Genomic DNA, 27,618 nt, shown 5'->3' with positions numbered 1-27,618 from the left:
TAAAATGGAACATTCATCTTCTTTGCAAGAGTGAAGGATCTAATAATTCAAATTCGGCGTTCAAGGAAACAATAGTTGTAAATAGTAGAAAGTTATGAGTCACATGCTTCTCCATCTCTAAACTCTTCTTAGGAGCTGGATGCTATGATATCGGAATATGCAAATATTGCCACAAAAACACAAAGGGTGCACATAAAATGGAACGGATCAACCACGACTTTCCATTTACAGATCCACCTGAACAACAACTTTTACTTAACAGAAACCAAGATTGTACATCACCTCTTCAAAAGCTTTTGAGAGAAAATCCTCTTCGAGTAGGGACTGTTACGCGAGACTGTTTTGTAAGATTCAATAGCGTCAACCAAGGAATTGTGGAGGTGTCCCTGATATCAAACCAATTAGTCTCTTTGGTGAATGAAACTTTTTAAAAGATCATCTGCTTCTCTCAGGCTGTGCTTTTGTTTAGCAAATTTGTGTTAGGGTTAAATAACCATTCATATGTCTTAATCCATATAAGGGTAGTTTTCACTGTTAAGTGCTATGCTACACTTATGCATTAGATGGTCCTTTTCTTAGAAAGCATTGTGAGAATTTAAGCAAAATCAAGTACCTCAGAAACACGCAGAGCTCTTTGGACAACGTAGTTTGCATGTGGGTCCTGAAGCAGCTGATCAAAGTAAGGAGCAGAGAGCAATTCGTGGATGATATTTGTCCGGGTTTCCTCATTACATACCAAAAGACACTTTTCAACAACGTGACTGCTGAACTTTTGTGAAGACAGGTGCACATAGTTTCCCTCAAACTGAGATGTCAATTTGGATGTGGCAGATGGGATCTTCAGCTCCAAAATAAACTGAATTACATAATTTCTGCACCAAAAATTCAAATTTGATTTTTTAGGAAATGTAGAAACAATGTAACAGAACAAGAATCAAGAAACACACAAGTCAAAGAGTAAAACAATGATAATTTAGATGTCACATATGCATGTTTTGGTTGTTAACTGCACTTTGGAAAAAAGAATAAAGTTAAGCAATTATCAAACGAAAAGAGGTCTGGAAACAAGTTGAAAATACCAGCACCAAAACAACTGAGTAAAGCATAAACATTGTTAATATACACATAATTTAATGTAATTACCCAAATGCATCTTCTGCAAGCAGAAGTCCATTGGCTGAAATCTCTGCAACTAAATTTTCCTGATGCTCCCCAGTTGAATGGCTGATGCATCGTTGTAGAACACAGCATCCATGCTGATGTGTTGCAATATCAACACAGTACTTTGCAGCGGCAACAAAAATGAACTGAGAATGGAATGACACAAGCTTTAGTTCAGAAAAAGACAGATTGATACAAAACCTTAAATTATGCCAACTAAATAGTGACTTCTCTCTACCCACACTAAAAACTTGTGATTGTTGAGAAGTCATATTATCATATCAAAAAGTGATCAAGAAATGTATAAAAAACTCAAAATCAATGTTGTAGCAATATATCTCCTCTCTTTTCCAAGTGCAATTTTAACTGACTATATCTAAATTCGCCTTTACTCAGAAGTTCTTCCTATTGACCTATAAATTTGGACTGGTTAGATTTTCATGTTCATATAGTCCAATCTCGCACGCCAATCTGATTAATCCTAAGCATCTATATTCAGTTCTCCACCGGAGGGATGAGGAAAGCAACTAACGTCTTGCTGCAAACATGAATCATTCTATAATGAAAGTAAGATCAGAAATACTATGTGATGAAATAGAGTTGCAAACCACAAAAAACTCTTGCACATCAAAAGGAAAACACGAAGTGACAACCAAAGAAAATCTTTGTGATGATAGTTTTAACAAGTGTAATGACCAAAAATGCATACATATGAAAGAAATAACAGAAACAGATTTAGCTAACAATCTACATGAAATTATTCACAGCAAAATGGATCTTATCAACCTAAAGGTGATGTCCAAGAAGTGACAGGTGTTGTAGGAGATGAAATGAGCAACCAACGACAAGCAACATGATAAATAGTAGTAGTAAGAGAGTTACAATTAAAGCCATACGAACTCAATGGGGATTTTGATGAGTAATTACCTTACTATCTTCACCTGGGAAGCATTGCAAGCACCTCTGGATAACATGATTCCCATTTAAATCTTTAATCAGAGCTAGAAATCCAGATTCCAGGGCTGAGATAACTAGGGAAATTTGTTGCTTTGTCTTGAGTGTTTCAATCAACTTCTGGACCACACGAGTGCTGATACAAAAACAACAGATTAGCTAAAAGACCTGCAGAAAAAAAGAGAGTGAAATACAATTCATACAGCATGTACCCGTGTGTATTTAAAGAGATCCTAACTAGCTCCCCAGGATCCTCAGTCACCCTACACAGTATGTGCATTCTTTGCTCTTCATTGCACACTTCCAACAATTTTTGCATGAGATAATTTCCAAAAGGGTTCATCATCAATTCAACTGCATGATCAATTATCTCATTGAATATTATCTGTACATCCACAGAAGTTCCGTCATCAAACATCCTCTGCAAGAATCGACAACCTTGTTGATCCTTTGCTATGTGATAGATGTATCCTTGTGCTTCAGCAAGAGAGCTAAACTTTGTTGGTCGGCTGAAAGGGCAATGCATCTTGGGGCACTGGCAGCCATTTTGCATTGCAGCAGTATGGAGATGGTCATCCAGCTGTGACCTCCTCTCGTGGGTCTTCCATGCACCATTCTCACGATGGAAACTCTTGGTGTTGCACTCCCCCAGATGTGCGTGCCTGGTAATCTCGTATTTGACCCCTTCCCCCTGAATGATCAAACTATCTTCCCTGCCAAAGTGCTCAACACTCCCTCGAGGCACTCTGACATGCAGAGGTACCTTGCTTCTTCCATTAGGTGGCGTCTGCTGGTAATGAATCAAGCTCTCTTCACTATAACGTGGTGACAGCTGCGCCATATGAGCCATGTTAGACGGATAAAAAGAATCACTAGCTTGAATCAGGTTCTTCCTGCGTTGCGAAGGATATAACAAATAATTTCCAACCAACGGATTATCTAAAGAAGGCGGTGCATTCGGCACCACAAATCCCATTGGGAGACCGTTGTTAGCCAAACCATTATGCCTACGAAACTGAGCACCTGAAGCAGAGCTACCAAAATCCGACCAACTAAACATTCTATCAGATTGACTAGGGGAACACCGCGATCCCAACAAATTCGCTATTCTCTGATCATACGGCATTTCCACCATTCCAGAAGCTGCCTCCCCTTCGAAGCTGACACCCTTCCTCGGAACAGAGACGTTAAAACTAGTCCTATAACTATCAGAAGCTCCATACTTGTCCAAACTCCGGCTACTCCCATTAGGCGATTGATCACGATACCGAACACCGCAGGGCGGTGCAGACGCCCCCTCCCGCTCATCTCTAACACACATTCTACCAAAGTTCCGATATAAATTAAAACAATCAACTAGACTGGCCTCGTTCCCCTTTTTCAAATCCACACAAAATCCACCCCCAGAAATGTTGAAATCTTCGAATTGGGGAGGGGATAATGATCCAATATCTGAATGTGATCGCCCATCGCCCGAGAATAAGCTAGAGGAGGAACCGGATTGCAGGGAGAAACCGCTCACAGGGGAGGATTCATCATTTCCAAGAGGATTATTAATAGTATTATTATGAACACTCGTCACACATGATGCATGACCATAACCGTGATCAACGAGATTATTGTGATGATTGGTGACATTGTGAAGCATTTCCTGAAGATTAAACGGTGATATTGCATGAGGGATCTCGCCCAATAACATGTCTAACTCGTCAGCATCCTTCATGTTTTTTTTTTCTTCTCTACTCTTTCTCTCTCTTCACACTACTCAGATACACAACAACAACAACAACAACAACCAAAAAAAGGAATACTAACAACAATAGATGCAGAAAACAGAATATAACAAGACAGAAATTGAAGAATCGAAATACCCGATCAAGGAGAGGAGGAAGCAATGAAATGCCAGTAGTGATTAGCGCTTTTTAGATCTGAGAAACCAAAAGTCGTAATGATAATTATGGGAAAGGGGTTGGGTTGGGATGGTGAAATTTCAAAAAAAGGAAAATAAAATAAAAGATTTATGATTTTGGTTTTCCTCCATTTTTGTAATGGGTTTTGGGTTTTCTTTTCTCCCGTGTAGAAGACAGTAGGTGAAGCATGCAAAGATGAAGGTTTTACATACAGATGGAGTACTACTTTTACACACAAAAAATACACACTGCTAATAAACTAGTATCACACCATTAAAGATGCAGAAAAAAGGAACAACACCCTCTCTCTTCTCTCTAATTCTCCCTTTGCCTACATTTATATACACACGATTGTATATTCTTTTATGAAATTTCTTGATTGGTAAAGAAATCTATATTCACATAAAGGTAGGCATGCACACACCGAACCGGACCGACGGTTAACCGCCGGTTCATAAATCAGAATCGGAACCAGCGCGGGCAGTTCCCAACCGCCGGACGGTTCGGCGGTTCACACGGTCCGGTTCAAGTTCTACGAAATGCGAAACCGGAACCGCCGGTTCAATGGTTAAACCAAATGTTCAACCGAAATTTAAAAAAATATATTTTTTATTTATAAAATTTGATTTTTATATTTAAAAACAATTTTTACAAATAAAAGAATACAAGAAATTCATAATTCATAATAGCCCATATATATTTGATGGGCTTGCGAATTTATGAAACCATTCTAGGTTGTTTCTCTTTTATAGAGGCATCCTTGAATATTTTTTGTTTCACTTTCAATGTGGGACAAAATATGTAGAAGTTTCTTTTATAACTAAATGTTTAGATCATTCATTCATATTTTTCCAATGTGAGATACAAAACTTTCTTTTGTTTTATACTTTTTTTTTATTTTTTACTACATTTTATTATTCACCGACTTTATCTTTATTTTTGTTATGGTTCTTTTTCTAAGACAAATTTATAGATAATAATAGCATCAACTATAATAGTTTAATTAAAGTTGAATGTTGCATGTTGCTAATAATTTATATATTTATAGAATATGGACGTGTTCAAATAATTGGATTTAAATGTAAGTATGTTGCTAATTTTTCTCAATATATTGATTAAAATATGAAAAAATAATAATTAATATAATTGGTATAATAATGATAAAAATAGATAACTAAAGAATGATTTGTTTAGTGGTATAATATAGTTTATATATTTATATAGTAGTAGTAGACTATTAGTATGATTTTGTATAATAGTTGTTATTATAATAGATGTAGTATAATTTATATAAATAAAATTATTATTTGTGAATATATTCTTGATAGATAAGAATAAACACTTATTGAGTAATATGATTTGTATATAGATAAATAATTATTCATATTATAGTTATCGCTAGATTAATACAATTTGTATAATAATTATTCTCTTAATGTGTATAATGGTATTTATTAGTTAACATACACATAAACTTATACACAAACAAATCGACAATGATAAAGAATTAAAGAATAATATTTTATGTAATTATATTTGTTGTTAAGTTATAATAATAGAAGATAGTCAAGATATAAACTAATATAAACAAAGATGATGGAGATGTATCATGTAGTTATAAATAAGGAGTTTTATTCCACATTGAAAGAAAGAGCAACACATCCAAGAACATGTAGCTATAAAGGGGAATCATCATCCAATACACTCGCTTTTCAACCCAAAGGCTCAAGTCCAACATTAAGTGTAAATTTTAACTTATAAGTTGTGACTTGTGGTCTCGTTGAAATAAACACTAAAACGAGAAGAAGAAAAAAAAATTTACGAACCGCCGAACCGGCCCGGAACCAGCAGTTTCAGCCAAAAAACGGCGGTTTTGAACCGCCGGGGACCTTGGCCGGCCAGTTCAGGTTCAAGGAAATCTTGAACCGTGAACCGCCGGTTCCGAACCGGATCGGCGTTTTCGAACCGTGTGCATGCCTACATAAAGGGAGACTTGTTTGAAAAATTTACAGAAGTGCCATTGGCCCCATATTTGGGCGGGAAACATTATGAAATTTGGGCACCATCTTAGCTTAAATTTTATTATCTTATTGTAAAATACACTTTTTTTAATATGGATCTTATGTCTGATTAGTTTGTATGGACCGAGAATTTAAGGGTATGGTTGCAGCCTATTCATGTTAGCTTTGCATAGACTTTATAAAAAATACCACTATTCTATTACAATATAGTACTATCTATTTATTCCATTCTTCCAAAGCTGTCTGATTCACTCTAGTTTTCAATGCATTTTGTTTCTGAAAAAGATATATTTCATATATTAAATGCATATTTAAAACCTTTCATGAATATCAACTTATAAATATCTATGCAATTCGTGTTTTTAAGGAAAATCAAATATAATAATGCAGTTTTGAAATGATACTCTTTTCAGCTGTTGTCAATTCAATTAATACCTGCACATTAAAAAACACAAGATTAGAACCTGTGATAATAATATTAGAGAATAAAATCTCAATTTTACATCATTAAAACGAGAATAAAATCAGAATAAAAAAATAAGTCAGATAGAGATAGAGAGAGAAACCCTCTTCCAACAGATAGATTGCAGCCCTATTTATGTAGGATATGCATACGTTGTAGTCATTAAATAAGTATTCTTATTACAAAATATATATTTTTCATATTTCCAAAGCTGTCATTGATACATTTGTGTATTTCTAATGCAGTTTGTCTCTGATAATAAATGCAACATATATTAGTAATCAATGTAATTCGTTTATGTAAAGAAAATAGGAAAAATGTAGAAATCCCAATAAATTCAAAAATTTTACCTGCAAAGCATTAAGTAATTAGTATATGCAAAGTAATCTTTTGTGACAGTTTAAAAAAATGCAACCTCTTAATCTTTTCTAAGCTTTAATGTTATTTTCCAAAGGTATTTAGCTTCACAATCAAATCTAAGATTACTAATTCTAAATTAAATCTGATTTAATAAAAGTATTGAAGACCTAATGTACTTTATGCTCAGGAATGTCATGGAATTAGTAACTTGAAACTGATTCATCTGAATGATTGATTATTAAATGTAATCTAAGTTGAATTGTGCTAATTGCAAAGATGATTTAGTATTATGTGGTTGATATTTAAGTATATGTAGGTAAAAGGAATATACTTTAGTTATGTTCTGAAAAATATTAACATAAATTATACGTATAATTCTGACTAGGAATAGTAATTAATCTGCACCCATTAGAGTGAGATGCAAAACCTATATCTGAGTCATTTTGTTTTCATATTGTAAAAGAAAAGAATTTGATACGTATTATGTTATATGTTGATGAAGTAGAATATGTTTGAGCCCCCATGTCTGACATGTCATGTGTGCTTAGGGAACCTAAATTACTTTTTTAAGGAGCATGATGACCATTTTTACCCTATAAATACCCTTTCCTAACACTTCTACAATCACTCACCAACTCCTCACAACTGAAAGCACCCAACCGAATCAACAACACAAGCTTGGTTAAGTTTCTTTTCAAATTCTTATCTGCATTCCTCTTTATTGAATCTTCTTTATATATTTCTTCCTGTTTCTGAAATGCCCTATATGTATTGAAGTTAGTTTATGATATTTAGCTCCTGTAAATACTCAGTTACATGATGATGCAGTTATCTAACTTGAAATTGTCAGTAATTTTCACTCTGTTACTAAAAATCAACATATGTAAAAACTCATTTTACAATGGATGTAGTTTTCTAAAAACTCATTTTACAATGGGTGTAGTTTTCTAACCTTGAATCTGTCATTGCCTCCATGTTTATATCATCTTTTTTCAAGCCATGCCTCCTTCGTTTGATATTTTTGTAGATCAGTCCTTGCAATCAGTATGTGATATTATTTTTTCTGTTTCTATATTCACTATGTTTCAACTCATTTCAAATTAGTAGGTAGCTCCTGTTAATAGTCATTTTACCTTATTTTATAGTTTCTCTGCATTCTTGGTTCTTTTCCTGCCGCTTCTATTTGCAATCCCTGAACATCATCACCTGCAAAAACATGTTTCAATTTTATTTTATTTTATTTTGAAATCATACCAATTGAATGTTGGATTTAAATTGATGAGATTAGTTTGGTATTTTGTCCATCTTTATGTGATATTGTTTAACATTAGTATCTACTTATGTTTTTACCATATTTGTTTATTCTCAATATTGCAACCTCATTAATATTTATATATAATCTGCTTTCCATAGCTGGCATCGATACCTTTTTTTTATCAATCCCTGCACAAATGAATGAAGTTATGTCATTATTTGTTGATTCTGAAATAGTAATTCCTATGAATACTAATGCAAGCAAATTTGGCCTTCATTTTTGGTTCTTTTCATTCTTCCTGTATGGTATATTTACCATTTTATGTGATGTTTAAAAATATTAGTATCTACTTCTGTTTCTACCATATTTGTTTCTTCTTAATAGTCTATTCAGTTTAATTCAATTAGGCATTACCTCATGAATATTTATGCATCAATATCTTATTTTAGTATCATTCTCAGCACAAAAGATAAGAAATTATGTCATTATTTCATGCATCGAAAATTGCATAGGTACAGACATATTTATATTATAACTGCCCGGGGGGACACATGGAATTAGGACCTATACACATTTTGTATAAAATAGAGTATTATTTTACTAAGAAAAGCTAGAGAAAAACATACTAATATAAAGAGAGCATGAGGTTTGTTCGATTTTCAAAACTCGCCTAATACTACAAAACACAATATAAATGCTTCCTCTTACCAAAAGCTGTCACTAATCCAGAATTTTTCCTTTACGTCTACATGAAGATAGATAAATAGAAATTAGAGTTTAATATATATTGAAAATTTTAACCTCAAACAGAATTGGCTCACAAAAAGCTGATCAACATCGACTCAAGTGCAAAGATTGTGTAGAGGCTCATTTTCAGAGAGGCTTGAAACATTTTTGAAAGTTGTTATTAATATGCAGAGATGAGTTTTAAATTATTAATATGAAGTTGGCTCACCCAATACACTTCAGGTTATCAGAATTATAAATAGGGCAGAACCATCAAGTCTTTCTCCACACTATATCTGATTAGAATTACAAAATTTTCTTGTTACAACAAAAGCCCGAAGAGAATTAGAGGCACAACATGTCAAAGTGAAGGTGATATTGTGATTGCAATTCAAGTAGAGTGAAAGACAACAAATGAAACTGTTTTTGATACAGAAATTGGTGTACAAGACCATCAACAAACTCTAATTGATATACTATCTCGGTTAAGGTAAAGTTTTATTAATACTACCAGTTTACACTGTTGTATGAATGAATGCAGCTCTATTAACATAGACGTTAAAGTGATTTGCAGAGAACAATGAATGATAGAAGCAAAGAATAGTTCTCAATTGACACGTTGACAACCATAAAGAGCTCCCCACGTTGACAGATCCCCGATTTAGCTACTGTGACAGGTAAAGCTGCAAAAGCAAACAAACAACAGATCTGGATCTAACTACCAACGATCTTCATCTTCTTCAGCAAATAAACATGAACATGAACGAACAGAGCATCACAAGCAGAGCAATCTCAGATCGAACGTCAAACATTATGATTAAGCAGAAAACTATCAGGTCTAAGCTACCAGGTCAAGTAAATCGAAAGCAACGGACATAGCCATGCAGATCTAACAAGTGCTATCAGATTCATTATTCGAAACCACAATCTACTCCAGATCCAACCGATCCAAACTTAACAACACCCAGATCCATATCCATCCACTCCGATTCAAACAATTCCTCAGCAAACAAACTCAGATTCAACCAACCTCAACTCCAATTAAACAGTCAGTTGCGAAAAGCATCCAAAATCAGTAAAACCAACATCAAACATCATAAACCAAAGTAAAACAGAAAATAGAAACTGCCATAACCACGAAAATAAGGTTCAAACACAAAAGCAGTCACGGAGCTCCCGACAAGGAAGTTCACGGCGAGAATAAATGACAGAAAATAAAAACAGATTGTATCTTCGTCCTCGTGAGGACGGTGTTAAACCACAGAAACTAACTACCGCCAAGCCTGCCCAGAATCTCCCCTCGGTGCCAAGTGCGTGTGAAGTGAGCTAAGACTAGAAAATGAAACTAAGGAGACTAAGAGTGAAAGATAAAAAGTGATGAAAGAGACCCTATCTTCAAAAGCGGTCATCCCTTTATATAGGCACGGATGCCTAGGGCACTCTCATTCTTCATAATTTGTCTTTTTTGCCTTGATCCTTATACTTGCTCCATGCTCCATTTTTTTTATATTCTGCCAGCCTTTCTTTTCATCTTCTCGGTCTGGTAAATTGTTGGGGTTTTCGCTTCATTTTCCTCCTTTTCCTCTGCCCCTGGTAATTTGTATGCGCTTCCTGAATTCGACAGATTTTACACACACCTGAACTTACAAACACTTATTAGTTCACTGAATTTACAGAATTTAACCCCATAATCAATGCATGAAATGAGCCTTATCAGTTGACGAGGTGGGAATTTGGCGACGGTGTCGGCGTCGGCGTTGGTAGGACATAGGCAATCACAGTAGTGACCCATAACTGAGGCAATATTTGTTTTCTTTTAAATTGTTCTATTCTAATCAATATTTGTTTTCTCTCTTTTAAATTTATGTTTAATTAATTGAAATATTATTTATTTATCTAATAAAAATGTTATTATACATTTCTTATAGTAATTAATTAATAACGACAACTGAATTATTTATTTGTACATCTAGAGGTATAATAAATTGTTTATATATTTTCTAGAATAAATGGACTTTGAATATTTTAATTAATGAAAGAAAAGGGGTAAAATAAAGCAAAGTTGACAATTTTTTATTCGACACGAATCGGCACGAAGTTAACCCGATACGGACACGTACGTTTAGGGTTTGAGACCTTATACGGTCGACCCAATAAGAACTCAAAGATTTCGGGTTGAGTTAGGGTGGGACGAGTTAGGGTCAGATTTCTTATGTCCCGTGCATAGCATTGATATTACATGGTTCATTTATTTTATTTTATTTTACTCCACTTAAAGTTTTTTTTGTCCATCTCTTTTTTTAAATATTTCAGTCTCATAAATTAAAGTTGTAGGCATTGTTTGCCAAATATGAAATATTTCATTTAAAGTGAGGTGGGAGGAGTGCATTTTTCTTTTTGTTGTTGTTTATAATGTTATTAATTGTTTATAATGTTATTAATTGTTTATAATTCTTATTTTCTAAATTTTTATTAGAATTTATATTTATTATTTGAAAATCTTAGGCCCGTGCATAGCACGGGTGTTGATATTAGTTGTAGAGTAAAACTTAGCTGGCGGGACACGCAGACACTGCTACTGTAGTGCTTTTTCCTCAAACGGTTGTACGATAAAAATTCAGGAAAAATAAATAAAAGTATTTAAGAATTTTTAAAAGGAAATGTTCTGATTTTAATTGCTATTGATCTGAATATAAATGTAATAAAAACAAAGGAAACCAACTAACCTACAGATCTTGAACTGCCTTTCCTTTTTTCTCTCCTATTCTCATGGTTGAAGATTGAATCAATTTTCCTCACAAGAAAATTCAATTTGAATCTTTTTTGCATCATTTTCTCATTCATTTAAAATAAAGTAGGCATTATGTTTAGGAAAAAGTTGTACAAAGAGTCTAATTTATACACCATATATTACGTAATAATTGTGCATTGTAACCGAAACATGATTATTGAATGTACTCACACTAGTTGATTATCAAAATCAGAAAATTTAATCTCTTTCAACATTTTGACCTACATCCCTGATTGCCTTATAAATTATACTAATACTATGCATTTATTAATTCGAAGGGTAAATGCAAATAAAATTTTGGAGGATGTCTATATTGTTATAAATTATGAAATGGTATACAGTTTTTGAATAAACAACAGCAATGTTAAGTTTGATTATATTGGGGATATTGAAGAGGAGTATAGAGTTGTGGACCATATTATGTCACAATCCACTAGTCATGTACTGATAGGGCATTATGTTTTTGCCAGAATCCAAAAATGGCTTCATGTTAAGGAGCCTTGCTTCCATTTACAAATTACATAAAAATATAGCTATTTTATAATTTCGCAATTAAATATCTCGCGGACCATTCATATATATATGGGGTGTGATAAACTACAAACCCCCTAAGATACAAACTATGCAAACTCTAATCCTACACATTTATTAGAAATAATCAACGGTTTGTATGGATTGTATACATAATGTCAACATTGCCTATATAATTGTTCACTAAGGGTAATTTAGTGATGTAACTAAGCAGCCCACATAATTAGGCGTTAAGTTGTGATTGAGAATTCAGTCACTTACTCCTTTTCAACACACACCCCTTAATCACGTTTCTTCTCTCCCCTTTCCTCCATTCGATAATCTACTGCAGTCAATCACGTTTCTTCAAGGAACCAAGCCTCCAGCAATCGTTCGAATAATCGGTGTTGACGCGACCTCTGCTCCGGTGACATGAGTGCTAATAATCGGTGTTGACGCGACCTATGCTCCGGTGACATGAGTTCTCCAGTGACCTTTGCACCAATTTTAATTTTCGTGATTTCAATTCGATTTTGAAAGTTAGGTAGAGGAATAAAACATTATCATGTCAGTATCATATTTGTAAATTATGTGTGCAAAGTTCAACAGCAACATACCAGAAATGCACCAACTCTCTATACATAATCTCATTAGCCATCATAAAAAAAAAGTTCAATGTCAGCAGTGGATAATGTAAACAGAATATTTGGGTAGTGTGTTTACTTTGCAATGTTAACGCCTAATTATGTGGGAATGTCAACAGAATATCAGTAGAACCACAATGCCAACAGAATATATATATCATGGGCAGTGGATAATGTCAACAGAATATTTAGGTAATGTCAACGGAATATCAGTAGAACCACAAAGGCACCACACAAATGGCAACACGAAATTGGGAACATATATGGAACAGATCAGTGAAATGTTATTGACAAAGTTAAGGAATGGTTGGAGTGAAATGAGGGCTTTTTGTAACCGATGCATGAATCACATTCCATAAACACCCCCAGTGACATAATTTGTGTTAAGCGTTGACATCCCCATATGCATCCCAAACGTGAACCGTTGACCAATTACAATGAGTGTGTAGGATTAAAGTTTGTAGTTTGTATTATAGATATGAGTTTGTATTTGATCACACCTCTATATATGTGTCTATTTAATTTCCATTTTTTATGCAAGTGTAGTTGGATTATAACTTGTTATAAGGCTGCGAATGGTAAAAAAAGAATGTGGGAGCGGAGTGATAGTGTGAAAAGAATCGGAAATGAGAATGAAATAAAGTGTGAGTTTCTCTGTTTATGTTATATTTTGATTAGTTTTCTTGTATATTTGATTCTTCTTTTAATAAACTAATTGCATTGGCCAATTACAAATGTTGTCATTGTAATAATTTCTCTGGCATGTTTCTTCATTCTTGTACTAGTTTAATTTCTGTAATTGAACTGTGAGTCCCAGTCAAAGTTTAATACTCCATGTTTAACAAGTATTTTTAATGTGAATCTTAAATTAGTCAAATACTACTTTATAGCGTTTCATCTTTCAGCATTTCAAACTATGTGAAAACGTGTTATGTGTATTATCGTGTATTCAAATATAATGTTTATTTTGGCTATTTTTCTTATATATGTACAATATAGAGATTTTTTAAATTATCATTTTGGTATGTGTTTGGATTATTTTCAAATTATAAAATATTATTGATAAATTTATTCTTGATTAAATATGAATGACAACATAGAGGAGGTGGAAGCAACATGAGTTTTTATACAGTTAAATTGTGAAAGGTATATACGTATACTGTATAATGGAGTATCATGTGGGTGTCGAGCATGAAGTATTCATTAAATTTAGTACTCCATGTAGTGTATACTTCCTCCATTCCATAGAAATAAATTATTGAGGATAACACAGATTTTAATGCACAAGTATTAAAGTTGGAGTTAAGGAAAAAAAGTAGTTGAAATAATATATTTATAGAAAGTGGAGCTCATAAATGATAAAGTAAAAGATAAAAGAGAAAAAATTTCCATAAATATATATAGATTATTTCTATAGGACAAACGAAAAAGAAAATCCAGCCTAATTGTAGGGGAGGGAGTATAATATACCAAAAAAATTATTTTCCATAAACATTACAAGTCATACATCTAATTAAATGAGTAATTGGACTTAACATACAATACCATCACATACTGTAGTAATTAAAAATATAAATATTGATCGAGTGAAACGAATTCTTTTTCAGGCCTATCATTTAAGGGTGTGTGTTTTTGGTAAATAAGGAGGCGAGTGAGTGTATAATTAGAATTAGGAATTGAAAGAGGCAAGACGTTACTGTTTACCTACTTTGTATGGATAATAAGGCCATCCACAACGCTGTCTCTATACCGTCTCTTAAACCGTCTCTTAACTACTATTTGAGCACTATTTGAGGGCCCCACTGTCCTTTTTGCCTCCATCTCTTAACTAAGAGACGGAACCTGCAACGCTCCGTCTCTTAACCGTCTCTATACCGTCTCTTAATTACTATTCATTCAATTTAATTTATAATTTTTTTTTAAAACCCAATTCAATTTAAACAAACACACTTTATTAAAAACACACAAAATAAAAAAACACACAAAATAAAAAAAACACACAAAATAAAAAAAAAACACACAAAATAAAAAAACACACAAAATAAAAAAACACACAAAATAAAAAAAAATTAATCGGAATGGCTAATCATCCTCCGGAGGCGGTCGAGGTTGAGGGGGAGTCGGAAGGCCAAGTTGTGCTGCCATATGCACAATTCCGTTCCACCAGGCCGCGTATTGGGAGTGCGAGAAGCGGGAAGTGTCCGCCATTGTGGCGGTCATGTACGCCACCATAAGTGTGTCCGAGCCTCCTCGCGAGCCCGATCCTGAGGCCGGCTGGCTTGATTCGCCTCGGCCCTTCCTTGCTCTAGCCGCTTTCGCCGCCTTCGTCCCATGGGTTTAGGAGTATTTATAGAGTAAAAAATTTAATAAAAAACAAAAAAAATATAAAAAAAAAACAAAAAAACGGTAATAATACCGTTACAAAATTTTTTTTATTTATTTAAATTCGAATTTTTTTTAAAAAAAAATATTTATTGCGTCAGCACGTGACGACGCCCACTCACGGGCCGGCGAGTGGGCGTCACGCACGACGCCGGGCTGCGCCACGTCGCCTAGGCGCGTGGCGAGACAGCTCGTCTCGTGGCTCGGCGAGTCGAGACGCGCGACGAGACGGGACGAGATGGAGGCTGCAACGCGTCTCGCCGGGGTCTCGTCTCGCTGAGACGAGACGCGAGACGCCGGCGAGTCCCGTTGTGGATGGTCTAACTCTCCAAGTTTTTTTTTTACCATAAATATTAATCTATACTATACCTATACCTCTATCACTCTACACCCATATTGTACATATCTATTTATGTATTACCTATCTAAACTTTTCTGCAAGCTTTACTATTTTGCATATGTACATAATGTTTCGTTATTAATGGAGTATTATTATAAAAGTTAGGACATCTTCATCAGATTTGATATTAATATACAACCCTTATTGATACCAATTTTCACCAAGTCATAATTTTATGATCGTATTACAATATTACAACTCTGTGCAATGATGAATCCTTATTTTATCAGCTACTAATTTATCACTTGAAGATATATATATACATGTCCTTTTATAGAATACGTTTTGACTTTTAGTCGATTTGAACATTAATATATAGTTTATTGTGTTGCGTTTTATTTTTTCTGTTTTAATTATGATAGATTCTTTGATTTTTATTTTAAAATGACCAATTGGCAGTATTCTAATTTGGTGGATTATCTGATATATTTTGAACTTGTTTAAAAGTATTAAATTGGGTATTTAAGACTACGAGTCTAGAGCGTTTATATTTACTCCATTAAATATTAGTAATTGAGAGATTAGGTTGCTAATAAATTTGTTGTTTTTACTGTTTGAATGTTTCTTCCACTCTGTTTTGATGTTTCCACTCCTCATGGATTTGTAGTAGTTGTGTTGTTATGCCTTAAGTAGTTATTGAAGCAAATTGAGTACTTTTTGTCTTTAAACTTATTATCTACTTAATATTTAATGATTTAAATGATCATTTATCCATGCAGCAGACGAATAATATGTACTACTCTGTACATGTATATTACTCCATAAAAATGCATTGGGTTGAATCATTAAGCTTTTCACTGGAGCAGTATATGATTGAGTGTTGCTATGGAGTATATGTTTTTCTTAATAATAAATTAAACAATTGTTAATTTTATTATAGAATATTAAAATGAGTGTAAAATGAAACAGTGGAATATAAAACTCATTTTTTAAATATATTAAAAGTAATATGAAAATGTAATGTGACAAACGAAAATAGATATAAAAATTTTTATACATAGAAATTAAAGTAATTTTGGTGAAAGAACTAAAATGAAAAAATATAATTATTTTTCATTGATAGATAGAATATAAAGGTTAAAGCAAACTCTTGATATAATTTGATGCGAGGATGTGATCAATTGCTAACTATTCTTTTAATTACTAACTACAACCATATGATTTTAGAGATCTAATAGTCTATAAATTGTCATGTGTAATTTTATTTTTTTAATATTAAAAAGATAATAACAACTATTAAATTTAGGGTTTAAGAAAATAATGTCAATAAAGTGTATTAAATATATCAACATAAAAACATGATAGTGTAAACACAATTTCATGTTGACATTGTACAAACACTATATTGACATATTATATAAGTTGCATTGATATAAAACTGTTGTATCTATTTACGAAAATTTATGAGTATTTACGAAAATTTTATCAAATGTTTACATCGGAACATATGCAAGTGAGATCTCGTTAGAATCCTTATAAAATTATCTTGATTTCTCGTTAGAACCCTTATAAAATTATCTTTGATTTGATATAAATTGTATAAAAAAATAATTTAAATTGAAATTATTATAATTATTTAAAATTTGTAGATAATTTTTAAAAGTTAGTTATAACTAACTTTTAGTCAATTGACATTAATACCCTTAATTGACATTTTATGTGTATTGTATTGATACTTATGAATAAATGATCTTGTGCATTAATTTTATAATCCAATATCTATGATTTAATTATAGTTAGCAATTAAGAATTAGTTAGCAATATAACACACCCCATTTGGCTAATAGAGTTTATATTATATGGGGCTTAGACAATTTATATGGAATAGCATTTATTTAGTTACATAGGAGTCCGTATAACTAAGTACTCCACTAATAAGCATCTTTGTAGCATGAGGCAACTAATTCTCGTCCAATGATTTAGATTTCTTCTTATGAAGCTAACATAAGTAAAATATGTTGAAGACTCGGTGTATTAAGTAATGACTATTTTGAAGTCTATTTTATCTGAGTATGAGAGAATAAGATTTAGTGATATCCCAAAGGAGCTGGTGCCTCCCTCAACTCCTTCCCCTGATGATGAATATCCTGCGCGATAAAACGGAGTTTGTTACCACATGGTTTCATAGTAGATAATGTTAAAGATAGGTATATATAGTTTTGAAACTCACGGAAGCAAAATGGTTGACATCACGGTGGTGAGCTTCATCAGCGCGGATGACACTGATAACATCCTTGAGCGTTGCATTTTTGGGAAGTCTCCAGTAATCAATTGCAATGGCAGGCGCTGCAACGTTCTCTATTGCGCCACTCTCGATGTCCTTCAAGTATTCGGTGTACGAATGTATGGCCTCTTCCTCTAGATAACCCACAACCCTGTGGGCCATTTTAGGCGACATCAAGTAGATTATGAAGAATCCATTGAAGAAGACGCCCTGAACAGTGAGGACCAGCAGCCGCTCGTACCACTTGGGCTTCACAAGTTCCACCATCGTCATCAGGTGCATCCTCTCATTCTCGGCTTCCTCAAGCAATGCTTTGATCCACCCCCCACTTTGCTGGAACTTGCGCAGAGACCTCAGATGCAACAGCATTCCTCCCACCATACCAGGTACAGCAGCCACTGTTTCCAGCATCATCGCACGACACCCATACCGCCTCTGCAAATGCCATGCCATGTATCAGCTAAAATTAATAAATATATGTACCTGATGGCTACTCGTATCTTCAAAATTAAGTTATACTCCTATATTAACTTAGGTGGAAAAAAGAGCTACATTTGTAATGCCAATTAAATTCCAGAAACCCAAACCAAAGAAGTTCACTATATAATGAAGTAACACCAGTAGTATCCATTAAATAAGCAGGGTCTTAAACTGAGGCTAACCATTCTGACTAGAATTTCTCTAAATTCTACTTATGTTTTCCAAGTTCAGAAGGTTGACAGAATCATAAAATTACACATATAATTGGAGTAAACGCACAAGCTTCCTACAATATAAGGCATAAAGCATATCCAAGCGTTTTTTACTTCATGGGCTAATTTGAGTTGTGCCATATTTAAGCAATCTACTGAAACACCATAAGAACTCTGCTCAAGTCAAATTAGAAGATTTCTGTAGTTCCCAGTGAACATTATAGTTCATGAAATTGATGCAAATACGAGATGAAATTGCAGCAAGAGTTTTTATTGCCGCCTCTCTCTCACAAAGCAAAACAAACTGAAGATTCTAATGCCCACACATTTCAGCAAACAGAGCACTTCCAGGAGAACATCAACATCATGAAGGATTAGAGAAAATAGAGGACAGCAAACCTTGAAAAACATATCCGTAGGGATTCTCAGAAGTTTCACAGTCCGAAATGCTACTTTGTCAATGAATGTCCTTGGAACGTGGTGCTTGTGGAGATCAATTGATAAGTCTGCCGCATAAGTTTCCCATGGCTGCGAAATTGGAACGATTTCAGAAACCTCAACATCATATTACAAGCTGAAATAAGATCTAAATACTAGAAGATGACAAAATTATTGGACCACTAAAATATTGTGATTGCTTCATGCAGAATCTAGCATAACGCAAAGCGATTGTCCAAGCAACAGAATGCCAGAATACTGATTGTAGCCTTGTTGAACCTGTCTTCTTTAACCCGGGAAGTTATTCAAATGAAACAATAGACTGTTTACAGTTTTTCCTATACCCAGAGACTTGAGACTGTTGGCTCGTTCTGTAGGTTATAGTCTTAAGCATAAAATCGGACACCCCCTATTTGTTTCTTTATGATACAGTCCTAGCACCAAAAATCAAACATCAAAAGGAAAATTGTGATGCAACCACATCCATGGATATGCTATCAAGTATCAGCACTGCAGTTGCAGCTTGCACCATGAAGCCATGTCTCAGCAAACCGCACATTAATGTGTGATACAGTTATTATATTTTATCCACCATCATAAACAAGTTCCGAATTCCGATTTGAGACTGCATAAAAGTCACCTATACTGATTCTAATAGTAATATGAATCATAGGTGAAATCTGTTCCCCCAAACGAAAAAACTATGCATATTTCTAGATAAAACACGATTGCAATTCTAGCAAAACATGTGAAGTGGTAAATCAATTACAATGATTAAACTATACTTTATGGATAATCATAACCTCTGTAGCTTCCTGTAGCTTATAGCTCAAAAGTCAAAGCAAGGATCGGCGAAGAATTTTGAGAAAAAACAGTGAACACTGGCAGCATTTCATGAAAATCCAGACGGTAAAACACGCAAAGAGGTGCATCAATTACTGTCACCCAAAAGTCATCTGACGATTGACAAATAATCACAACAAAAAACACGAAATACGATAATATTAATTAATTAAGTACCATGAAACAGTTCCATGGCCACTCTGTACCATCCTCCCTCGTAATCTTAGGTCTCGAAATTCCCCAATAGCTCGAAACCACAACGCCACCTTTCTCGGCCTTCTCCTCCGGCGACTCGCTGTTCTTCAACGATGAAGGCGGCGACGATGTAGGCTCCGCTGCCGAACTCATCATCCGCCTCCACCCTACCAACACCGCGCTCAAACCTTCAACCTGTGCAGTCGCCACGTAGCAGCGGCAGTTAGCGCCGGCAACCGCGCGCCGCATCAGTGATCTAGCGAACAAGTGGTTCATTTTTCACAGGTGACACACACAAACTGTGTCTCGCAAATTATTTATTTTCCTATACAAGCCGTGGCGGTTCCTATATTATTATTATTATTATTATTATTATTATTATATGCGGGGAAAGCAGAACAAGGCGATTCGGTGGAGCAGATGATAGCCGCAACTGATATGATTACGTGGCATGAGATGAGAGGTTGGTGTATGTGGATAGGATATTAGTCAAAAAGATGAGACATGGAAAATATATGACCCGATAATTCAGAAAGCTACCCTTGTTTCCAGTGGCGGAGCCACGCCATTTTAATATATGTATTCAAATATGTTTTCAGCTCAACTGGTCCCTAGGTCTGTTTGCTATCTGTTACATCCCGAGTTCGAATCTCTTAATGCGTTTGTTCCAGTTCCCCTTTTCGTATAGCTTTTTTATATTCTCTTTTATGTTTAATCCAATAGCATTATACAGGATGTATTTTCGAATTAAAATCCGTCATTGATTGTTTGAAAGATGACTACTTTATTTTTACAAAGAACAGCAAAGCATGTATTTTTTAATTTAAATAAAATAGTTGTTGAATTGAATTTGGGTTATGCTCTCAATTTCATTTTTGGCTCACTAATTTGGGTCGTGGACTCGTGGGATGCGTTTGCACAACTAATAACAACTCTACTAATTCAATAACCTGAACTTTATTAAACCATATGTATTTTGAGTGTTTTTTTAAAGATAGTCAATATAGTAGTAGTAGTATTTATTTTGTGATGATTCGAATCTCAAGTCTATGATATGCCTGAAAGAAGATCTCTTTCTTTTTTTTTCTTTACCATTTTGAATCCATGTGCAAAGCCCATCAAATTTTACACAAATTTATATGATACTGTCTCAACTCTCCAGCATCATTATGGAAAAGGTTGAATTTTAATGATACCATCTCATTCATATAACTAGTTGGTTAGAAAACAATTTATTGCGTGTGTCCATTAAATCTTAGCTGAAGCAAACATCGTTTTTTCTACCTTTTATGGACAAATAATTTGACGTTTAATGTCTCTCTTATGTGTCTTTTCTTTTTAAGTACATGATATTAGGTGTAAATGTGTAATATTTTGCCAAGGATAACCTTCTCACGACATGTACCAATTGTACAAATCTCTCATTTAATTTAAACTATGAAATTAATTGAAAGACCGATTACAAATTGAAACGAAACATAGTATAGAACATAGAATATGTATTTTAGAATGATTCGTGCTTTCTATTAGACTTCTTGTTAACACAAGATATGGAATCATGGATGGATTAGCTTCTTTTTTTCTTCTTCTTTGCATCTCAATTCAATTCACTTTCCCTCAACTGAAAAGAAATTACTATTTAAATCGAAACACCCTGTTTGTTTGAAAAGATAATGATATCTTGAATATATATGATTCCCCATAACTTGCAAGGAAAACTGAAAATGGTCTTCTGATTGCTTTAGCTTCATAGTACTAGATTAGTTTTATGTCTTAATGACCATGGACTACTTAACGTGACTTCTTCGAACGATAATTACTATTAGAACAATACATTATCTTATTATAAATGATAATTACACATATTATTAGTGCTAAAGGCACAAGATGCAAATCAAAATCTAGTGATAGATCAAATAAATTTGTTAATTGCCAATAAAATTAGGTGAAGCCGATCAATAAACTTTAAGGTATTATTTAATTTGCTTGACATGATAAAGAAGCAAATCCAACCTAGCTAGGTCAAGTAGTCGCTCCAACGGAGGCTTGTCCGGGGCTAGGCCAACTACCTCAGCCATGATCGCCCAACCCAGATTGCTCGAATTGTGACGAATCAACATTGTATCAGCGTCTGTGGCTCTGTGTTGTTTTGCGTTCGAAAGAAAGGCCCATTGGCCCCCCATATCCCATTGTGTTTTGTGTTATAGATTATTTTATGTATGTTGGTCACCTTTTTCAAATTTAACTTTTAATTTCAATATTATTTGATCCTGATATACTATAATAATAGTAGTATATATGAAGTTTTCTCGGATAAAGTTAATGAATAGTTGTACTATATCTCTAGTCTTTTTTTTAAAATAAACTCCTATACTACTGAAATGAGGAAATTGCAACTGATGTTAAGAGGGCTCGAACTCGACATCTCATACAATAATGTCTAAGCTTATTGTCGCTAGGACAAAGGCTCTAGACTTGTACTACATCTCTAGTCAGCTTAATATATGGTGCAGAGAGGCGAGGATACAATCTTTGCTCAACAATTTTCTGGTCTCAAATTCTCAATAGCATCTCTAATATTACTGCATATCCTTTATTAAGGAAATTCTCAGTAGCATCTCTTATATTACTGTATATAAGGTAATAAGGATATACGTCGATAAATCAAGCTATTCATGCTTGGGATATCACACACTCCATTTAAATTTTCTTATATTTATTTGATTCTCCCTTCAATAAATTTTCTTATGTTTGATTCTCCTTTCAATCAAACCATGTTCAGCTACTATTTCTACGATTTAAGCGAATATAGGATATTTTTGTTTACAAAATAAAAAGAAATGCCCCTTGAAAAAAAAAGTAGTTTCAATTATGACTTATTCGTTTGAAGTTAACTAGGCATGGAGCCATGGATCAATGAACTTTCATGATATTTGGAAAAAAACGAGTTTGATTGTTTCACAAATTGACCCATCGAAGTTTTGTTTTAAAATTTTAAGTCTTGACAATCTATTCAACTCGCATAGTTGGTTCGTAATGAATGTTCCATTTAATAATATTGTTGACAAGTCAACTAAGTTAACTAACTAAGTTTCATGTACATTACATATAAATATAAAATAGTAATACTACTATCAAACATGCCCTTGAGTTTACACAAATATACTTATGAATTATGAAGGGGCCTTTCTGTTACTTTTGAAATTTGAGGATTTGAATTCAGCATTGCAGACAACCATAGGGAGCCAAATGTTATTAACAAGAATGCTTTGAAAAAAATGGTTTTGACTTTTTCATAATTTATCTCACCCCACAAAATGTGTTATGAGGATTAAAATCAATGGACGGCAATAGATTTAATTTTAAAATTTCAGTTTTAAATCAATTTCATTCTATTCTACTAGTACTACTATATATGCTAATTTTTGTCCTCCTTTCAAACAATTCGTTTATTTGCATCACAAGTTTTCCAGGAATAGTGAATCTTCGTTAGGTATACATATATTGTAGATAGAATTTAAAAATAAGATTAAATATCTTACAAGGTATAGAGAGTAAAGAACAATAACCAAGTGGTTGAATAGTTGAATAATATGCAGGATACGCTGACCTAACTATACAAAAATTTAATTAATTACTGAAGCCTCATTTTAAAACCTTTTCACTTCTTATAAAAAATAAAAGAAAAAGAAAATAAAATAAAAATCAACACATCCAAAGTCAACAAAGGGAAGTCCTTAAGCGTGTTGGCAGCCATTCGTGCCTGCACTCCAGCAAATCTATGACCCCCTTGCCCCTTCCTCTATCCTCATGAAATTAGAAGCCCATATTCCCATTTCATTGTCTTGAGCTTTCTCTGTTTTCTCGTATACATACAGCCAACAGTTTTTCTCTGTGGATCAACTTTGATTAGGATCGGTAAGTTGAAATCTTGATGAGCCCCGTATTGATGTGGTGGGGAGAAAAGAAAAGTATTAATCTTGATGCTGATTTTGCCATTTCTGATCATTTTTATCTATTTCTAATGTTACAGGTTGTGGATTCTCACTTTTAATTTAAAGGGTACATGTTAGTTTGAGAGATGGAGAGTTTGTGCTGTTTTAAACAGGTGAGTTTATGTTCTCTTGTGGAGAGTTATTACTGTTGTTGCTATTTTCCCATTCTGAGATTTAAGGATGCTTTGTTGTTATTGTTGGAGGCTGAGGGTTCCAAATTCTTGTTGAATTAACAATTCATATGTGTTTCTGACATCTCTTTGTGCATTCTGGATTAGTTGAGCTATTGATTTTGCATTTGAGTTCAATAGAAAATTTTAGGGGCTATAACTTGAGCAATTAGTAGCATTTGATTAATGACTCACTTCATTAATCACTTTGTATATTGTGTGGGTGAATCATTTCTTTTGTCCTCAGACTGCCTTTTTTAACCATGGGGCATGGCATGTGATCGATGAATATTGGATCAACTTTTAAATCTTGCATGTTTACTGTATCTAACTTGTTCGTATCCTTTAGCTTTCAGGAGGCCGTTCAACAGGTGGCTCCGGCAAGGGAAGTGGCAGCAAGAGCCATGTCAAATTTGGTTTCAGTTTAGAAAAGGGTAAAGCAAATCATCCAATGGAGGATTTCCACGTTGCTAAATTTGTACAGTTCAAAGGTCATGAACTCGGGCTGTTCGGTATATTTGACGGACATCTGGGAGATAACGTGCCCGCTTACTTACAAAAGCATTTATTTTCAAACATAATAAAGGAGGTTAGTCGCTGCATGACATAAATACGGTCGTGCTCACATTTTCTACCCTCAATCTATAGAAATTAGATGTTCATGGTAGGAAGATTGCTTCTGTGGTTCAGTCTGAAAGTTCAGTCTTGAAATCTTTAAATAAGATATCAAAATTACTTTTCCACAATACTACTGAATCATAATTCATGAAACCCTTGAAAAAATCTTTCTTCTTTTGATGTTAGACAACCAACCTCACAACCAAAAGATTCGAAAAGTCCAACCAGCTGATTCGTATCCTGATTGAATCTGGTGACATTGTGCTCCCCAGTTAAAATTGATGTCACGTATATGAACTATATTTTGCTTGTTTGCTTTATTTTGCATGGAGTGCAACGTAAAATTACTGCAAATACCAAAGTGGACATATATGTAGTTAGATGGTTGTGATATTTATTTCCTTAAGATTGCAGCATGGAAATGTAGTTAGATGGTTGTGATATTTAGTTATCAGAATCTAATCAATTCGTCGAATTGTTATCAGGAGGATTTTTGGAGGGATCCTCCGGGGACGATTGCTAAAGCTTATGAGAGAACTGATGAAGCTATTCTGTCACACAACCCTGAACTTGGTAGGGGTGGCTCCACTGCGGTCACTGCAATTCTGATTGATGGTAGACACTTGTGGGTGGCCAATGTTGGAGATTCACGAGGTGTGCTTTCCAGGAGGGGTCAGGCTATACAAATGACCATTGATCACGAGCCCAACACCGAGCGAGGTAGCATTGAAAACAGAGGCGGCTTTGTCTCTAACATGCCAGGTGAAAACCCTTAAACGCATCTCAAATATTCGTATTTGGTGTTTGTTTCTCCAAATTTCTTTGCTGATGCTGTTGTTTTATCCATTGTGTGTTACTGTGTTTAGTCCGTCACCCCTTCGAGTTTATCCATAGCGCATTGTACCATCTAAATCTTCAAGTGATAACATTACTATGCATATATGAACAGGGGACGTTGCCAGAGTAAATGGCCAGTTGGCCGTTTCTCGTGCTTTTGGAGACAAGAACTTGAAGACACACTTGCGGTCCGACCCTGATGTCACAAATGCAGAGATAGACTCAGACACTGATATTCTCATTCTTGCAAGTGACGGTATATGGAAGGTTCGAATTCTCCTCTGTCTTGCCTCAATGCCATCATCTTCTTACCTCTAGCTCTCAACAATTGTTTCAATAATGCGCACATCTTTTTGCATTTGTTCCTTGTAGGTGATCTCTAATCAAGAGGCAGTTGACATTGTGAAGAGGATCAAAGACCCCCAGAAGGCAGCGAAGCAGCTAGTGAATGAGGCACTGCACAAAGAGAGCAAGGACGACATCTCCTGCATCGTTGTACGTTTTTAGCTTCGTGGTTTTTGTACATTGCAATATCATCCATACCGTTGGAGTCCAACAGAAGATTCAGATTCAGATGATTCCGCTGCTTTACTCCTCTGTGTAGTATCAAAGCCCTTGCTAAGTCGTTTACTCTTTATTGCTTGTGAAGATTTGCGCCATTTTTTTGTGTCTGTAAAGTAATCTGCAAGGGGAGACGTATAATATGGTTTTGTTCTGCACTATATATGTGTTATATTGAAGTAGGTGTATACAAGATGCAGCCATTTCTGTTTTGGTTTGAACTATTGGTGAAGATGATGACAGTGGCCTAAGATTCAAATTTATTGTATTTTTCTTTGTCGGTTGAAAACTAGTGATTGTAAGATCTTTGAATACTACTCCCTTCGTCTGCCGAGTCTCATTTCTTGGTGGCAAGAGTTTTAAGAAAAGTGAGTGGAAAAAAGTTAGTGGAGCATTAGTCCCACTTGTATATATTACTTTTAAATGAAATGTGAATAGAATGAGTTAGTGGAGTGTGAGACTCTATTACCATAGTAAGAATGAACTGAGACTCCTATTCGCGGACGGACTAAAATAAAAAAACGGGATTCATATTCACGGACAGATGGAGCATTTATTAAGAGAGGAAGGAGTTGTTGGCCGAAAATTTGAAGGCAACTGCTTCAACTATGATAAGCCAGGTCACTTGGCATAGGTCTGCCGAAAGCCAAGAAGAATGCACACATGGTTTTAGAGACACTTTGACAGTGATGACCTGACTTCTATGGTATTTGATGTGAGTCACGTTTAAATAAGAGAGGACTGCTACAAGATTGACGAAATCTTACTGGAATAAAATGAAAAATCACCGGAAATCGCCAAAAATCGGAAGAAATCGTTGCCGCTTCAGTTTTTTGCGAGCTCACTATCTATTTGTTCTGTTCTATACTTCTATGAATGCGCGATTTTAAGGCAGAGAACGACACATGACACTTATGCATCACTCTTTAAAACGCATAATGGTTATGAGTGGCCAAGTTTTTAGTTTGACGACACATAAGCATGGGTGGATTTATATGGTGTATTGGTGGGGCATTTGCCTCTCTCCTCAACAATATATATCAATGCAATTTTTTTTTTCAAATTTACAAATTTACTTCTAAATCTTCTTTAATGCACCTTCTCAATACTTCAAAATTTGTTTATAATATATTTTTGTGATTTTGCCCTCCTTACATTAATTCATGGCTCCGCCCTGCGCATAAGGGTCATGCGTCACTACATAAAAAGTATGTCTTTTATGTGTTTCATTCAGAAACAATGCATGAGGGACATACATCGCTCCCTATCTGGAAGTTCAAAAAAAAAACACGATCCATTTATGAAATCACATTGTTATCCTGGAACACAAGAAGAATTGCCAAGAGTTTCTGTCACATACCTTTTTTTAGATAATTAAGATAATGATAGAAGTCCTTCTAAATGGAGAAATAAAGAGAGAGGGAAAGATATAGAAAGAAAAGATATGATTTAACATAAAGTCTAAAAA

At 34.4% G+C, this 27,618-nt stretch overlaps 3 protein-coding genes across 5 annotated transcripts; 1 reads left to right on the top strand and 2 right to left on the bottom strand.

Moving 5' to 3' along the window:
* Positions 1–4,315, bottom strand: LOC121761111 (pumilio homolog 5-like). 2 transcript variants are annotated; one of them, XM_042156713.1, is made up of 6 exons: positions 3,987–4,315; positions 2,328–3,766; positions 2,089–2,251; positions 1,144–1,307; positions 614–872; positions 1–386 (listed from the first exon to the last, which is right to left on the bottom strand). In XM_042156713.1, exons 2-6 carry the CDS (start codon positions 3,761–3,763, stop codon positions 279–281), a joined length of 2,130 nt encoding a protein of 709 aa, XP_042012647.1. In that variant the 5' UTR covers positions 3,764–3,766; positions 3,987–4,315; the 3' UTR covers positions 1–278. The 2 variants fall into 2 exon arrangements, with proteins under 2 accessions (XP_042012647.1, XP_042012641.1); XM_042156707.1 differs by having other exon boundaries at positions 2,328–4,315.
* Positions 4,316–17,352: 13,037 nt separating this feature from the next.
* On the bottom strand, positions 17,353–20,318 carry LOC121761100 (ubiquinol oxidase, mitochondrial-like). The gene is made up of 4 exons (XM_042156697.1): positions 19,952–20,318; positions 18,893–19,021; positions 17,748–18,236; positions 17,353–17,664 (listed from the first exon to the last, which is right to left on the bottom strand). The coding sequence occupies exons 1-4, from the start codon at positions 20,243–20,245 to the stop codon at positions 17,605–17,607; spliced, it is 972 nt and encodes a 323-aa protein (XP_042012631.1). The 5' UTR covers positions 20,246–20,318; the 3' UTR covers positions 17,353–17,604.
* A 3,401-nt stretch (positions 20,319–23,719) lies between these two features.
* On the top strand, positions 23,720–26,467 carry LOC121761087 (probable protein phosphatase 2C 10). Of its 2 annotated transcripts, none has more exons than XM_042156678.1 (6): positions 23,720–23,887; positions 24,003–24,077; positions 24,484–24,723; positions 25,238–25,514; positions 25,702–25,856; positions 25,962–26,467. In XM_042156678.1, exons 2-6 carry the CDS (start codon positions 24,051–24,053, stop codon positions 26,094–26,096), a joined length of 834 nt encoding a protein of 277 aa, XP_042012612.1. In that variant the 5' UTR covers positions 23,720–23,887; positions 24,003–24,050; the 3' UTR covers positions 26,097–26,467. The 2 variants fall into 2 exon arrangements, with proteins under 2 accessions (XP_042012612.1, XP_042012619.1); XM_042156685.1 differs by having other exon boundaries at positions 23,721–23,887; positions 24,491–24,723.
* Positions 26,468–27,618: the final 1,151 nt, after the last annotated feature.

The sequence above is a fragment of the Salvia splendens genome, chromosome 2 (genome assembly GCF_004379255.2).
Source record: "Salvia splendens isolate huo1 chromosome 2, SspV2, whole genome shotgun sequence".
NCBI classification, from domain to species: domain Eukaryota; kingdom Viridiplantae; phylum Streptophyta; class Magnoliopsida; order Lamiales; family Lamiaceae; genus Salvia; species Salvia splendens.
Note: the sequence above shows the minus strand (reverse complement) of the source record. Positions and strands in the feature narration are given on the sequence as shown.